Genomic DNA, 16,061 nt, shown 5'->3' with positions numbered 1-16,061 from the left:
AACCACCCCAGACTCTGTTTGATAATGCTTTCATTGAAATGCTTGTGTAGACACAGCCTAAGAGAGAATAACCTCGTAAGTGTAATTTTGACTTTCTCTCCCCAATTAGAAGAAGATAGTGTTTTTGATGAATCTGATATTCATGATACACCTACTGGACCCTGCAATAAAGAGTCTCAAACTTTTTTTGCAAGATTGAAAAGGATAGGCGGCAGCAAAATGGTGAAATATCAGCCGGTTGAGATGAATGTTCAGAGAAGTATGAATTTTTTCTCTTAGTAATTTTATGCAGAAATGTTGTACTCTACCGTTTGTTTGGGGTGAAATCTTAATTTTATTATGTTACTACACATTTTAATACTGTTGATTTTTATATATATGTATGCACAAACAGTATATATATATACATACTTATATATATACGTGAATTGACAGATACATCATTGATGTCATGATTGTCTTAGAGGGCCATTGCTTGGTTTGATTTGTTGCAAAATGTTTGCTTCTCTTCCACATGATTTGAATACAGTTTCCTAGATCTGCCTCAGCCAAAAAATGATCCCCTCCCCTATGCACAAATGAATAGGGCTGAGGAATTATCCTGAAGCCTGATTTTCACAATATGACTTTAAACTGCTATTTTGGTTTCTTTCATGACAAAGTTTTCTGGTTTTTGAAATTTAGAACGAACCTTACAAACACTTGGCCAGAAAGTCAGTTTTCCCTTCTGGTGGAGCTGGGATTGTGCTTATGATTTATGCCAGTCGTATACCCAAATATCAGGGGGAAAAAACAGTGAAATCTCCAAGTAAAATAGTACTAGCTTTTTCTGTTTTAATCAGGTGAAATAGAACTGGCTGAATATAGAGAAACGAGTGCATTGCAAGACAGCATTCTACACTGTGTGAGAGAAGAAAGCATTCAGAAAAAAAAGCTGCGCTCTTTAAAACAAAAATCTCTTGATATAGGGAATGCAGACTCCCTCTTGTTTACGTTAGATGAGCACCGCAGGAAGTCCTGCATAGACCGCTGTGACATAGATAAGCCTCCCGCCCACGCTGCTTGTATCATACAAAGGCAAAATGACCACGGGCGTCCCAGGCAGAACTCCGCTACAAGGCCCGACAGTAACGAAATCCCTGAGAACCCAGTGATGGAAAGTTTTCCAGAAACTCGAAGGCCGGTAATACCCGAAGTCAGGTTAAACTGCATAGAGACGTTTGAGGTGAAAGTAGATTCTCCAGTAAAACCTGATCCCAAGGAGGATCTAGACCTGATCGATTTGTCCTCAGATTCCACATCGGGGCCTGAAAAACACTCTATCCTCTCAACGTCTGACAGCGATTCTCTCGTGTTTGAGCCTCTCCCCCCTCTCAGAATTGTCGAGAGCGATGAAGAAGAGGAGATGATGAATCAAGGAAATGGAGGTGCCTCTGGCACCAATGCTGTCTCCTCTCCCTCCCTCCCCAGCCACCCCCCTGCCTTCAGCCTAAGCACAGCTCCCCTCGTGCAAGTAAATGTGGAGGATTGTTCCAAAGATTTCTCTTCTAAGGACTCAGGAAATAATCAGGCTGCTGGTAACCAGGACTCCTCCCTCATCACTCTGCATGACCTTGCAGACTTGGAAGAGTTATCAAAGCCAGAGGAGCTGCCAGAGCTGTCTTGTGGCAGCCCACTAACACTTAAACAAAAACGAGACCTCCTTCAGAAGTCGTTTGCTCTCCCCGAGATGTCCCTGGATGATAGCTCCGTCCTTAGCACCGAGGAAGGGAAGCCTGGTGGGCTGACTCCAAGTTCTGTGGCAAAAACTGTCCTCCTCAAAGTTCCTGAAGATGCTGAGACTCAAACTGAAAGTGAAAAGCCCGATACCAGTGCTGAATCGGATACAGAACAGAATTCCGAAAGGAAGGTAGAAGAGGATGGGGTGGAGGAATCAGAATTTAAGATTCAGATCGTTCCCAGGCAGAGGAAGCAGAGAAAGATTGCTGTCAGTGCGATCCAGAGAGAGTATCTCGACATTTCCTTCAACATTCTAGACAAACTGGGAGAACAGAAAGATCCAGGTAAGCCCGACTCTCTTCTTTTTCCCAGCCTTCCCCTCAAGTTTGTGCATCTTACTTGTTAGGTTATTGGCACTGGACATGCATCAAACTCTAATTCTTATAATGTCAGGGATGACATTATAATTGCTTCACAATCACTCTGAATCCTTCCTGCTTACCAGAGTATGATGGATTCAGATGTGGTTCTACTGGCTCCATAAATGTTCCTGTATTTGCTGTTTCTAATGACTACAGTCAAGTCTTGACCACTGTTGGCAATAACAGGCAATGGTTAATTCATATCAGGATATTCCAAATATGTCATTTTAACCTTCCTCCAACAGCAAAATCATTAATTTGAATGCTTTCTTTTTTCTTACTATGGTGAGCTCTGACATAATCCAAGGAAGGAACAAAAGGCAAAGGTCTAAAATAAGGCAGCGAATGCTTGGCATGATTAAGATTTGGCTGTATGGTCATTTAGGATCCATAGCTGCACCAATCAAATATCAGCAGTCTGGTGGAAATTCTGTGCTCTAAGGAACCAAAATATTCCAGTTACAACCTAGACTGTGATCTGTAGTTGTCACTTGGTGGTGATGCTGCCAACAGCACATGGATTTCCTGCTTCAGGGGCCATTTCTAGTATTTCCTTGGAGGCATTGTTTCTAAGAAAGAGAACTTGAAGAAGTGGCAAGCCAATAAGCCACCTCATCCTAAAACAGTCTTCTGAAGTATTCCCATAATACAGCTTCTTCATTTCCCAGTTCAGATCTTAAAAAAAAAAAAAATTAAGGTGACTCCAGAAAAAATGGAATTGGCCAGGGATGATTACTTCAGTAGATTCATAGACCGTAGAATATTGTGAACTGGCTAAGAACTTAGAGACCTCTAGCGTATCCCTCATTTTATACAAGAGGATGCAGAGGCTTGGAAGAGGTGCTGTCCCACACCCAGTTCACACAGCCAGGCAGGAGCAGTGCAGGACTTTTCTCCAGACTCATCCTTCTTGCTTCTACTCCACACCAAAACACCTCCGAAGAGATTGGGCTCTCTTCTTTGGTTTTCCCCAGGCATCTTCAGAGGTTTCTAGCGGTTCTCTGGCTCACAGGGCAGAGCTAGAAGATGCTTTGTACAAATCTGCCAAAAGTACATCAATCTTTGGAAAGAGTCATATAGCAGCCAGGCAGGGAGAAAGAAAAAAAGATCCTGGTAATAACGAGGAAGCTTAAGAAGGCTTCTGGGGAAGCTGGGTGCCTTTTTATTGTTTGCAGCCAGGAAAATTGTTGCATATGAATGTAGGACAGCATTGACCTAGAAACTATAGAGCACCAGGGTTTATGGTTGGGTTTATGTGGTATTTAGGTTGTATTCCTAGAGCAGTGTGTGTGTTTGTGTGTGTGTGTGTGTGTGTGTTTTGCCTTCTTTATTTATCCTTATCCTTGTTCCCTGGCTACCAAAGGGGAAACTTCTTTTGCATTAATACATTTGTTTCCAGAACAAAAGAAAAATACCTGACAATTATGATCATATGTATTTTAAATTTTTATAATCTATATTATACTGACATAATTTTATATTTGTACAGTGCCCAGTGTCCCACAGGATACTACTTTCCCACCCTGCCTTTGTGGGTATTGGAAAGAAGCCCGTGTGCTCAGAGTAAGAAAGTCTTTCCCAAATCTTCCTGTCTCTCAACAGGAGTCAAGAGAGAGGCCCATACACCTACCCTTCCTAATATTCCCAGGACTAATCTCATTATGCATTTTAACTGTCAGTCACTGTAAGAAGCCCCAGAGCGTCAAGTCATCCTTCATGGCCCCCACTCTAATTTCCATAAGGTCTTGCACATCTCCTGTTCTGATCGTTGTCCCACTACCCTATCCTGAAACCCATCCCCTGTGTCCTCAGAGATTCATGGTTCTTCATGAGCAAAGTCCCTTATGTGCTCAACCTCTCCTCTGATTGTTTCCTTTACCTTCTTACGCTAATGCAAATCCAGTTCTCCCCCGAGGGCCTTTCTTTCCCCACATCTCTTCTGCTCCTGTGCTTAGGGCTGGGAGTATGTATCCGCCTTGCTCATCATTGCCACCTTGAGACCATCCCCTCCTTGGCTCTAAACCCCCTAGCGCTGAATCTCAGAACACATTCCCCACTACTTTCATTGTTGCTGTCATTACCAATACTGACTCTTCTTCATTTCTTGACAATTTTGACTCCTAAATCCTCTTACTTTTTCCTAAAGTATTCCTGTCTTAATTCTTGTTGATTTCAGTATTAGTATAGATGAATCTTCTGACACTCTATCTTCTCAGTTCCTTGAGATCATCTTCTCTAGTGATATTTTTTTTGCCTTCCATCCTACCTCAGCTACTCATTCCCATGGTCAGATCACAGACTGTGTCGTTATCAATAACTGAAACCTTTCTGTGATCTCACTTTTGTGTCTCTAATTCTCTCATGACCACTTCCTCTCTCCCTGGACAATAGTGTATTGATCCTATTGTCTTTCACTGTCCCTCACCTACTTTGTGTCTTTTATTCTCTTGTCCTTAACTTAAATTCAGTGGTCAGTCAGTATAATCCCTCCCTGCCTATACCCTCTCTGGTCCTTGATTGTTCAGACTTGCTTGGCTAAACACAACTGTCATTAAATCCAACTCTCCGTCTACTGGCATCTCTACCCATCGGATGAAAGTGACTGGAGAAAAACATAACAGTGGTGACCGGTCTCATTTTAAATTCATGACCATCAACCTCAATTGGGTCCTTAAAGCTGCCTGGCACTCTTACAGTGATTCCATTCTTTGGTCCATTCATGTTTCTACTCTTCTGAATGACTGTTTCTCAGCTACTTTTGTCTTCCAAACTTCAGTATCTCTTCTTATTTGATGCAACAGGAAGGAATTCAACAGCTCCCTAGCATCTCATCTGCCTACCTTCCAGCATCTGTACTCCTGCTTAGCCCTCCTTACTGGGGCTACAGATGAGCTGTCTGTGCACCCATCTAAAACCAGCCTTTCTACTTGTGGGCTAGCTCCCATTTCTCTCACCTACTGAGGATATAGGTGCAGAGATTTCCCTCACTTTCTCCTACCTCAGTTTTTCTATCTAAAGGAACCTTCCCTTCAGCATACAAACATAATCTTATTTCTATCTCTTAAGAAAAGAAAAAGCTCTTGGTCCCAGTTCTCCTAACTGTTATCCAATTTTGCTCCTTCCCATATAGAAAAACTTTTTGGAAGAGTTATCTATACTCAATATCTTCAATTTTCTCCTATTCCACTATTTTAAAAAATCATTCCTGTGCTCAATACTCCAGCAAAGCTGCACTTGTCAAGATCACCAGTGACCTCCATTGCTAAATCCAAAGGTCAGTTTTTAGGTCTTATCTTCCAACATTATTAGTGTTTATACAGTATTTGTGTAGTATTAGATACAGTATTTAACTCAGTTGATCACTCCCACTTCACATGACTTCCAGGATGCCACACTCTCTTGGTTTTCCTCTTTTTCAATGTTCACTCTTGGGTCTCCTTCCCTGGTTTCTTGTGATCTCACTAATAAGGAAGTGCCCTGGAGCACAGTCCTTAATCTGTTTCTCTTCTCTGTCTCCCTCCTCCCTTCTCTGTCACTCCCTTGGTGATCTCATTTGGTTTTGTGGCTTTAAATATTGTCTGTAGGCTGAGACCCCTCTATCAGTTACCTATTACTAGAAAAATGCTGTGTGACAAACCACAAAATCTCAGGAGCAGACAACAATAAGCATCTGTTTAGTTTGAGAGTCTGTTGGCCACATGGGGATCAGCTAAGCTAGGCTGGGCTTGGCTGGTGGCTAGGCTGCTTCTCATGTCTCCCAGCCTCCTCCTGGGGCCTGGGAACATTCTTCTCACACTAATGGCAGAGACACAAGAGAACAAGCCCAGTTACACAAGTGCTTTTCAGGCTTTGGTCATGTTGTGTCTGCAGGTATTCCATGGGCCAAAACAAATCACATGGCTGAGCTTTGAAGTCAAGAAGGGAAATACACTCTGTCTCTGTACCAGGAAGAACTTCCAAGTCACACAGATTCAGGGATTAGTGAAGAAATGGGGCCATGTCTCTCAAATATTACATGGGACATACTCATATTAAAAAAATTGTCTGTTGTTTAAATGAAATTAAAATGTAACTGGGCATCCTGTATTTGGCAACTCTAATCCCTAATCTACCTTCAAAATAATCCAGAATCTGGGCCCTGCCGCTGCTTCTACTGCTTCCACCTTGGTCTGAGCCATGAACATCTCTCACTGACTGGCCTCTTTGCTTCTCCCTTCTCCCCTCTGGTATCTTCTCAACCCGGCAGCCAGGGTGACACTTTAAACCATGACACTACACCGTTCTCTGCTTACAACTCCAGCAGCTCCCTATTTCTTCATCGTTAGAACTCAGGTCCTTTGAATGCCTGGAGAGCTCTGCAGGGCCCCGTCCTCCTTACCTATCCAACTTCATTTTGCATGGCTCCCTTTACATTTCTTCTCCGCAGCTTCAGTGGCCTCATGCTAGTTCTCGAACACTCCTTACATACTCTCACCTAGAGCCTTCACAATTGACGGATCCCTCAGCCTGGAATTGCCTTCACAGATATCTGCGTGCCTCACTCTCTCACTTCTTTCAATTTTTTGAGCAACATCTGATTCCCAGTGAGGCCTGCCTGGACTAAGCCCCACACTCCAACCCCTACTTGGTATCTTGGTATCTCTTTGTCCTCTGTATTTCTCTTTTACAAAGAATTTATCTTCTAGCACATCATATGACTTACCTTTTTATTATATATATTGACTGTTGTCTGTCTCACCGCTAAAATGAAAGCTCCTGAAGGCAAGGATTGTTGTCTTGTTTGTTCACTGATTGTAACCTAAGTGCCTGGTAGATACTTGATGAGTTAATTAGCTAATACTTGATAAATTAATTAACTAATAATATGACATTTCCTGCACATCAATACAAAAAAATTGGATATATTTTAAGCTAGAATATAAAAATGCATATATTCAAGTATTTTTAGTCTTAAACTATAGACCATTGGAAGGCTTCATTAAATGATTGAGAACTGAGAAAAAAATTACTTGGCCTAAAGAATCTTGATACCCTAGTAATTATTAATAACCATCTTATAGTAATGACATTTCTTTAAAATCATAACTATGTCAAGGATTTTAATAAACACACCCAAGCTATCAATAATCTTTCAAATAATTCTTTACTGAGCTTTAAGCTTTTCTACGTTGCTATTGGTGTAGTTACTATGGCATGGAGGTGGTACATGGAACTGAGGCAGATAAGGGCCAGGGGGATGACCATGTGTGTTTTTGAATAGTAGTTTGGGGAGAGTACCTGAGAGAAAAATAGTAGCCAAACTTTAATATCTTAAAGAATAAGGTAATTTGAAGTCAGTAGTTATTTTATATTTTTTAAGAGGGTTTGGAAAACTTTGAGTTATACTTTTTTATCAAGAAGTTATTAATCTGACAATGATATCTATTTAGACAGTCCTCTGAGAATCAGAAATAGATATTCCAAAATCAATGCTCAGAAACTTTTCTTTCAGACCCTCACTGTTTCTGACTGTTTAACAAGTTTAATGATTATCCAATAATAAAACAGAATCTGCGTATGTAAGTTGTATGTATGTACGAATGCATGGTGACTTGCTCCATGGCAAGAGAAAACAACTGGCAATGTAAAAAGGATGAGGCAGAAACATGATTCACCTTAAGAAAATGAAACAGTTTGGGGTGTGGATGGTATAATCATGAAGGCCCATAGTAGTAACTCCAAGTCAGCAAGATGCTCATTATGTTCAATACATAATCCTGTGTAAGCTGACAAGAAGATTTACAAAGAATTTTAGGAGGTTTGCTATGACTGGCCATTAACATTTTCAAAAAATTTTAAAGGATAATCTCCAATTACCTAGAATGAAGTAGAACAGCTCATTCTCATTGTTGATAGGTGAATAAGACAATATTAAATGCAGAAAATATTTCACCTCAGATACAACATTTGACAACTAGAAGAAGTAGATGATGCAGTCTGTTTCTTGCCCAAGTAATAAAATGTAAACCTTGGGTTAATAGGGAGTATTCATTCCAAGTTAGATACTGTTCTTGCTCTTAAATTACTTATGGTTCAGTGAAGGTTATAGACAAGCAAAAAGATAATTGCATTATAGTGTGATAAGTCTGGAAGAGGTTAAGGACAGTGTGCTCTGGAATTACATAAGAGGGACACCTGACTCAGTTTTTTTGTTTATATATGGGGCAGGGGAAAGGTCCTGGAAGCCTTCTTGCAGGAGGAATTTTCTACATAAATTGAGATGTAAATGAGGAATAGGAAATTGCCAGACAAAGATGGAGTGGTGGAATGATACAGGTTGGAACAAACTGTTAAGCATCTTTCAATATTAGGTGAAAAGAAATTCACTTATGGAAAGGTTAAGTGACTTGTTCAGGGGCATGTTTTGTGAGCATGCTGTGTTTTAGCTTTTAGTTGTGCTATTGTTAATCTCTAAGAGGCATAGCCACAGATGCAGAATGCAGTTCGGAAGCAGTTCTCCACGGAACTTTGAAATCAGTGTGTATGTACTTCCATTAAGGTAATTAGTAGGGCCAGAAGGTATATAAATATTTGAATGGATATAGCTAGGCAAGAGGGGAAAAGATTGTAGAAAATGTTCTGAAACTTGTTTTTACTCAATATTGTGAGTTTTAAATAATATTTCTGTTTGTAGATACCTCTACCAAAGGACTTTCAACTTTAGAAATGCCACGAGAATCCTCATCTGCCCCTACGTTAGAAGCCGGTGTGCCAGAAACAAGCAGCCATTCCTCAATATCAAGTAAGATTTCCTCCAGTGGTCATTTCACCCGTACATTGATTTTGGAACATTGTCTGCCGCATTGTTTTCAAATTTAGCACTGTTGCAATTATAATTTTGTGTGTGTTTTGTTAGCTTCCTCGTTGACACTATTTTTTATGCAGTTGGCGACTGTGAGGCCCAGCATGGCTCACTTTTGTCATTATCTGAAGTGTTTGATAAATCAATGTTTACTTATTGGCTAAGAATCCTAATTTGTTAAGGAATGATCACCAAATTCCATCATCCAATAAAATAACAATGATATTATAGTAGCCTAAACATAATCCATGGAATTGGTTTGGGGACAAGTGACAAGCATTGTCCATGGGAGAATTTTACAAGGAATACCTTTATTTAATTTGAGTCACCTCCTTCATTGACAAAATTGTATCTAGATTATCACAAAATGAATGTATCAAATACATCATGATACCAAATTCATGATTGTACTGGAAAATAAAAATGGCATGAAATTTTATAAGACCTACAGGAGGCAAGTATTTTAAAACTGACTTCTGTTGTTGGGTCCTAGATTTTGTCCACGTGGAGGTTGGGTCCCAGTGAAGTGAAGATAAGGTACCAAGCAGCTCAGTAGAGTCTATTAAGAGATGTTAACATAGGGTATTCTTAATAGAAATCAAAGCTACAAACAAAGGTGCAACTTTTGGAAACCCTTGTCACATGTGCTAGTATCTTTTGCATTCCATGTGGACATTCTCTAAAAAGCTGAGTTAATTTTCCATTTGATCACCTTTCGCAATGAGGATGACCCTGAAAAACCAGATAGAGATCTTAATTTTAAATGCTGGACTGGTATTATGGAACATCCTCATCTTCATCATTCATTCATGCATTTGTTCATTCAGCAACTATTTATTAAGTGTCTGTTGGTGCCAAGCACTGTGCTTGGTACTGGGGATCAAAGTGAATAAGACAGCCCTTGCTCTCAAAGAGCTTACAGTCATAAAGGTCATGATAGCCATCATTTATTTGACACTCTTCATGTGCCAGGCACTGTGCTAAGTGGGTTACGTACATTGTTATCTTATTCAGTCCTTGCATCAGCGCTGCATGGCAGGTATTATTGTCCCCATTTTATAGATTGGGAAACAGGTTCAGAGAGACTAAATGACTTGCCTGAAGTCACACAGCTACTGAGTGATGGTGATAGGAATTGCTGCAAGGTCTGTTTGACTTTAGAGCCTGTGTTCTTTTTTAGTATTCCACATTGTCTTAGAATAACTCAAATTCAGTTGTGATAGAGATCGTAGATGTTCTAAAAAATAGTTTCCAAGTAACAATTATTTGCCCTTTTGGTAGCAAAGAACTGCTAGTTCTGAATCTGATTGATATTTTATCACAAAAAAATCTGATCACATGAAAAAATGCCCATTTTTAAGTCGACATACTAAAATCAAGAAAGTGTATTTTCTCCTCAAAATTTGCTGTGAGTCATCTAAAAAAATGAAGCCAGTGAATATAGGTAGAATTCTGAGTTGAGTATAATTTGAGATAGCAAGATTGTCAATTTGATTTCAGTGCTAGTTAATTATATCATTAGAAGTTGTATAAAATGTGTCAATCCCAAAATCATGACAGAATCCAGCCTTGCAGGATTCAGGTTAGAGCATCACTAAATTGCCACCTGCTCCTCCTCTCCATTAAAAGCGTGTCTTGGATTGCTCTTTGAAGGCACAATGCCAGGTGCCTTTCACACTAAGCTAAACATTGAAAATTTTTATTCTCAGGAAATTCTGCTGTCTTTAAAAATAACAGAATTGGAGAAATTATCCAGTCTTTTGAGGTTTTAAATCCTCTTTTGACTGAGTCTGATAGATGCTGCTAATTTTTAAATTTGTAAAATTTTAAAAAAGATTTCTGCTTTTGAGTTTTACCTGAAGCTATACTTTTCAAGTGAGTCATAAAATTGTATATTTTACCAATCAACAACCAAAACCAAAGACTCTTCCCAATCAGTCATTATTTCAGTGAATTCAGGTAATATGGACTCCAAGACATAAGAATTCCCATCACATCCCTCCCTATTGATCCCTTTGCCAGCTGATTATTTTGTAGCTAATCATGTCGTGGCCACCACTAATCAAGCAGCATGCTGATGACATGAAAACTAATGTTATAATTGATTTCACATCACACCAAGGAGCTGTCTTGGTGCCATGATTGCGAAACCTGCATATAACATTTACGAAATCTCAAGGGGCCATATGATCATCCCAGCTTCTACCACCCCCTTCTGGGGCCCATAGTCCCAGACTTCAGTTTATGAGATTGTCCTTAAAACCACACATTCTCAAATATCCAGATGTTTGGGGTCATGTAGAAGAGGCACATCAGTGGCGCCTCTTGTGTCGGGCTGCTTGTACTTGGTGGGAATGCCTGTGTGGGGTAGGAGAAGAGGAGGCAGGTTGTTTTCTACTAGCAGAAGTGCTTTCTATTGTTTTTTGGTTTGGAAACACTTAGAATGTGACATTTCACTGGTGGGGTATTTGTCAGTGCTTCATTGCAGGATAAAAATGTTACCACTATTTTCTAAAACAAAGATGTATACTAGCATATATGCTAGTATACTTGTGGAATGTTATTTGCTTCATGTTTTTCCAACAATAGGAAGAGGCTCAAACTGAGATTTAAACCAGCTTTGACTCTGTAGTCAATGTTTTGGTTTCAGGGCCATCTCAGGTGCTAGTTGGTTCTAGGGAACATAATTTCATTTGCTTCAATTTCTCTCTCTAAAAATTGGGGTTAATATGTGTCACCCTACTCCAAAATACATACACACACACACACACACACACACACACACACACACACACGGACCTTATGGGGATATAATGAAGACTGAAACCATGTATGTGGAGATGCCTCATAGGGTACCATTAAAAAAAGTTGAGCTAAAAATTCAAAAATCTTTTTTGGAACAAGGCAGAGCATATATATATATGTGTGTGTGTGTGTGTGTGTGTGTATATATATGTATATATATATGTATTTATATAAATTTTTAAAATAATGAAATGAAAGTGATCATATTGTAATTGGAATCAAATATTTACAGGCTCCAGACAAGTGCTAACGGGTATTGTTGCTTTCTTTACGGAGTGAAGAAAGGCACCCAGTATAGCCTAGTGCATTAATTTTTCACTCGGTCAGGATCATACAATTTATCAAACAATTACAACTAGCTAATGAAGATTCAATTAAGATTCTCTATGGATGTGTAGAGCCTTTGTGTGCTGTGGAAATTTATTTCCCCTAGTAATCATCTCCCCATTTCCTCCATATAGCTCAGTATAGGCAGATGAAAAGGGGATCACTGGGCACTCTGACAATGAGCCAATTAATGAAGCGACAGCTGGAACATCAGTCTAGCGCCCCCCAAAACGTCAGCAACTGGGACACTGGTGGGTCAAGCTTTTTCTTCTTGTTTTGCCTCTTGGATGAGTAATGCCACTTTCTCTGTGTCCCCTCTGCTCCCTTGTTAAGGAATAGATTTTTCTCTCATGTTCTTTGGTTCAAACAATTTAAAATCATAAGGTAATCAATAAATCTGTTTAAACTTTCCAAGTATCCTGGAGCCACACATTCTTCTATCTAGGCTGGTCCAACTGTCAAAGAATATCAGATGCAAGATATTAGGTTATTTCTCTGGAGGTTAAATGATGTAAATGCATAAAGGAGGGAATGGATCTATGATTTCATGATGCATTTTTAAAAAGATATACTAGATTACCAATAGTCTCTAATGAGGTCATGTATGTGATAGTATTTTATAAATGATAAAGTACCAAAAAGAAAAGGGAATAACACTAACAATAGTAAAAACAGCAACAGCAATAGTAATAATAAATGTCAGCTTAGTGACATCATGATCTGCCAGTAGGTTTGGGAATGAGTTCTGTGTTTTAGTCAGCAGGGTCACCAGGTTGCAGTCACACACCCTCATGCTCATATGACGAAACTGCATCTAACCTCAATTTTAAAGTAAGAATTGACTGCCATGACATGTCTGCTTTAAACATGCTCACGCTGCATCTTCTAAACTCTGTAACCAGATTCTGCACATGTGCTACTTTCTCAAGCCAGTAGTACTGCCACAATCCTTCTCTCTTAAGTGCTTGCCTTTCCTTTTTCTTTTTATTAAATGGGTCGTTTGAGATAGAAAATTATATATGTGAAAGCACTTTGCAGCATGGGTGCACTATGAAAATGTAAGGCTTTATTATTGTACTATGCTCTGAGGACCAACACTTGGATCAGACTATTTTCGTTTCCTGGTTAGTATTTTTTGGCTGCAGCTGTTCGAGTGTATTTTAATGTTCTACCTTATGACCACAAATTATGCTTTCCGCAAAAGCAAAATCTTGAGATGCTTTTTTTCAAAACCACAATAAATATTTGCATTTGTGTTATTTTCTCCACTATTCTTCAAACGAGAGCACCAGTCTAGATAATCAAATCCCATAGACCTACATTTAACAGATGGTGTCAACTCTCCTGGTCATTGTAAGGGTTCTTAACATTTTAGAGTTTTGAAGTGTTTTTATCTTCCTTTCGGTGGTAAATGGTACCTCCACTTTACTTCACTATCTTTCAGTGGTTGCAAGTCCTGAAATGGCCAAAAGCCAAAAGGCAAGGGAAGGAAACAGAAAGACACTGCATAGCCAGCCTCAAGAGGCTTCTCTCTTTACTGAGACAGAGCTATATACGGAACTGAGAAATGTCCAGCTTCTGTTAGGTTGACCAGGGGCTCTGAAGATTATTTTATCCTGCTACTGTTTTCTGTAGCAAGTAGCTCAACCTCAGCTAACCCTTTTAAATTCTGACCGCAGTCACAGCCTTGTTTGAGAGACTCATTAGAGTTATAAAAAGGAAAATTGATCTCAATTTTCAACCCAAATTTTAATTTTAAAAATCTGCATGATGCCAAATAACCCATTTATAGGGATTGTTCACTTTTCAACCAAACTTCAACTTTGTTCATGTCACTCTGATTTCTTATTTAATACTTCCCATTTACATGCTGTCTGAATTTCTTTCACCTGAGTTTTCTTGGGCTTGTTTTCCATCCTCCAAGTGGATTCTCTAGTTCTCAAAGTTGTACTACGGCTTTTTCTCAATATTCTTGTTTTCATTAGTGCTGAAAAAATATTTCCCAGATCCAAGACCAGAGGAGAATTTATGAATGTGTAGCAGTACAATGCCACAGATGCTAATTTAGTTACTTGCTAGTCTCCAAAAAAAAAGAATCTGTTTGTGCAGACACACTGAGAAAGGCAGACTGAGATGTGGGTCATGACTGAGTTGCCTCAGCATGCACCAGCTCACTCACAGAACACCTGCCTCCTCTCCATCCATGCACATCTTGGGTGACTTGCTTCTTTCCTTGCCTCATCTTTCATGTATAAAAGATGTTCCAGAAGCACCAATTCTCCATTTCTGTCCCTACCCCCTTAACTACTCCCTTCCCCATCCCCAAGTCAAACATCCATCATTTCCTTGCTACCAGTTCCACATGTTTTCTATATGGCCTTTCTGGCCATTTCCCCAAATTATTGCTTATTGATTGATTGATTTACATAAAACATTTCTTTCAGAGCCATGACATTAGCCTTTCATTTCATATCAGAAGATAAGGGGTTTGAGCTTTATGGGGGAGGAAATTCTGAACTTTTTTTGAGTGTCTTTAGAAGTGCTCCTGCTTGCAATTGCATTTCAAATATGTGAAAGGCATGTTTGTTGCAAAACTCCCAAACAAACCCTACCCTAAAATCTAGGATGTGTCTTTTAAATGTTAACTATCAACAATAACAGTGACCAAATAGTGGTCTCAAGAAATTATTGGTTGAATTCTTTGTATTGTGAATTGTGCTAAATTGAGCACGTTGAAGACTGAAATGCTCTATTTATCCACAGAACAGATACAGCCCGGGAAACGTCAATGTAATGTTCCAATGTGCCTAAACCCTGACCTGGAGGGACAGCCATTGAGAACAAGAGGTTAGTTCCCTCACCGAATCATAGACTGTAAGAGCTGTGTAGTCAATCCCTGCACAGGCTGAAATCTTTTCTTCAGAAGCCCCACGAAATGGGTTCCATCCTTTGCTCAAGCACCTGCAGGGCCTGGGAGAGCATGGCGGCTCATCTTTGAATGTGACTGACAGAAAATTCTTCCTTACAGTGACTTACTGACCCTTGAGCCCACATGGAACAAATCCAGTTTCTCTCACATAATATTTCAGACATTTGAAATTAGCCACCTATTAGTTGTATCCTCAGTCTTGTCTTTTCTAGACCGAATGTCCCTGGTTCCTTCAATATTCTTCCTAATACATCCTGAATTCATCCTGAATTTAATTCTCTTTGCATGCTTCAGCTTGTCTGTGTTCCTTCTAGAAAATTCAACTCATAGGTGACCAGCTTCTTTTCAGCTATCTGAAATTACACAAAATATACACTTGACTTTATCCTGCTTGGGGGGGAAGCTGAGAATAAACTTGTGCTAAGATCGTAAGAATGCTGTTTTGATTTTTTTTTTTTTTTTTTCCAAAATTCACCCCATGGCCAACTAAAGATTACTTTTGTTCTTTTTCAATTAAGAAATCAGGTCAATCTATCATTTGTAAAGAAAAAAAATCATGATCACATCTCGTAGTTAGTCCCTTAAATCAAGCAGACCTATTTTTTCTAGACCAGATCACTCTTCCAATTTTCCTAAGGAATGAGGAAGCATTTATCTTTAGTTTTTTAACATTTCTTTGGCACTAGGTAGCAATTTTAGCACCTGTATCTGATGAGATGAGACTTTTCTCATCTGTGGGGATAGAAAAAGCTCCTATGACTAGAAGTCAGGGTGGTTGAACCCCGAATTGTAGGCAAAATCTCTGGTGCTTGTCCATGATCTAGTGGCTCAGTTAGTAGCAGCAGCAATGGATTGAGGCAGTGGGGATGAAGTTAGCAGAGTGCTTGAAGAGGCCAGGGCTGATGTGGTAGCTGGGGAGCTGATACCTGTGCTTAGGCTTTGAGCCAGGTTTTCCTAGCTCCAAGATTCCCAAAAGGCTTTTGTCAAAACCTCCAGCTTTGAAGTTGGGCTTTGGAGG

At 39.6% G+C, this 16,061-nt stretch overlaps 1 protein-coding gene across 10 annotated transcripts in view; it reads left to right on the top strand.

The window, feature by feature from the left end:
* UNC79 (unc-79 homolog, NALCN channel complex subunit) overlaps positions 1-16,061 on the top strand; it is a 348,180-nt gene that overhangs the window by 229,087 nt on the left and 103,032 nt on the right. For 5 of the 10 annotated variants that reach the window (XM_037832001.1, XM_037832000.1, XM_037832003.1 and 2 more), the window contains 5 exons: positions 110-259; positions 843-2,063; positions 8,815-8,922; positions 12,249-12,365; positions 14,878-14,961. In XM_037832001.1, coding sequence (XP_037687929.1) covers positions 110-259; positions 843-2,063; positions 8,815-8,922; positions 12,249-12,365; positions 14,878-14,961 — 1,680 coding nt within the window. The remainder of the gene's footprint in view (positions 1-109; positions 260-842; positions 2,064-8,814; positions 8,923-12,248; positions 12,366-14,877; positions 14,962-16,061) is intronic. The other 5 variants (XM_037832008.1, XM_037832005.1, XM_037832006.1 and 2 more) reach the window with 4 other exon arrangements.

Source organism: Choloepus didactylus, chromosome 4 (assembly GCF_015220235.1).
Source record: "Choloepus didactylus isolate mChoDid1 chromosome 4, mChoDid1.pri, whole genome shotgun sequence".
NCBI lineage: Eukaryota > Metazoa > Chordata > Mammalia > Pilosa > Megalonychidae > Choloepus > Choloepus didactylus.
This window is presented reverse-complemented; position numbering and strand designations above follow the sequence as displayed.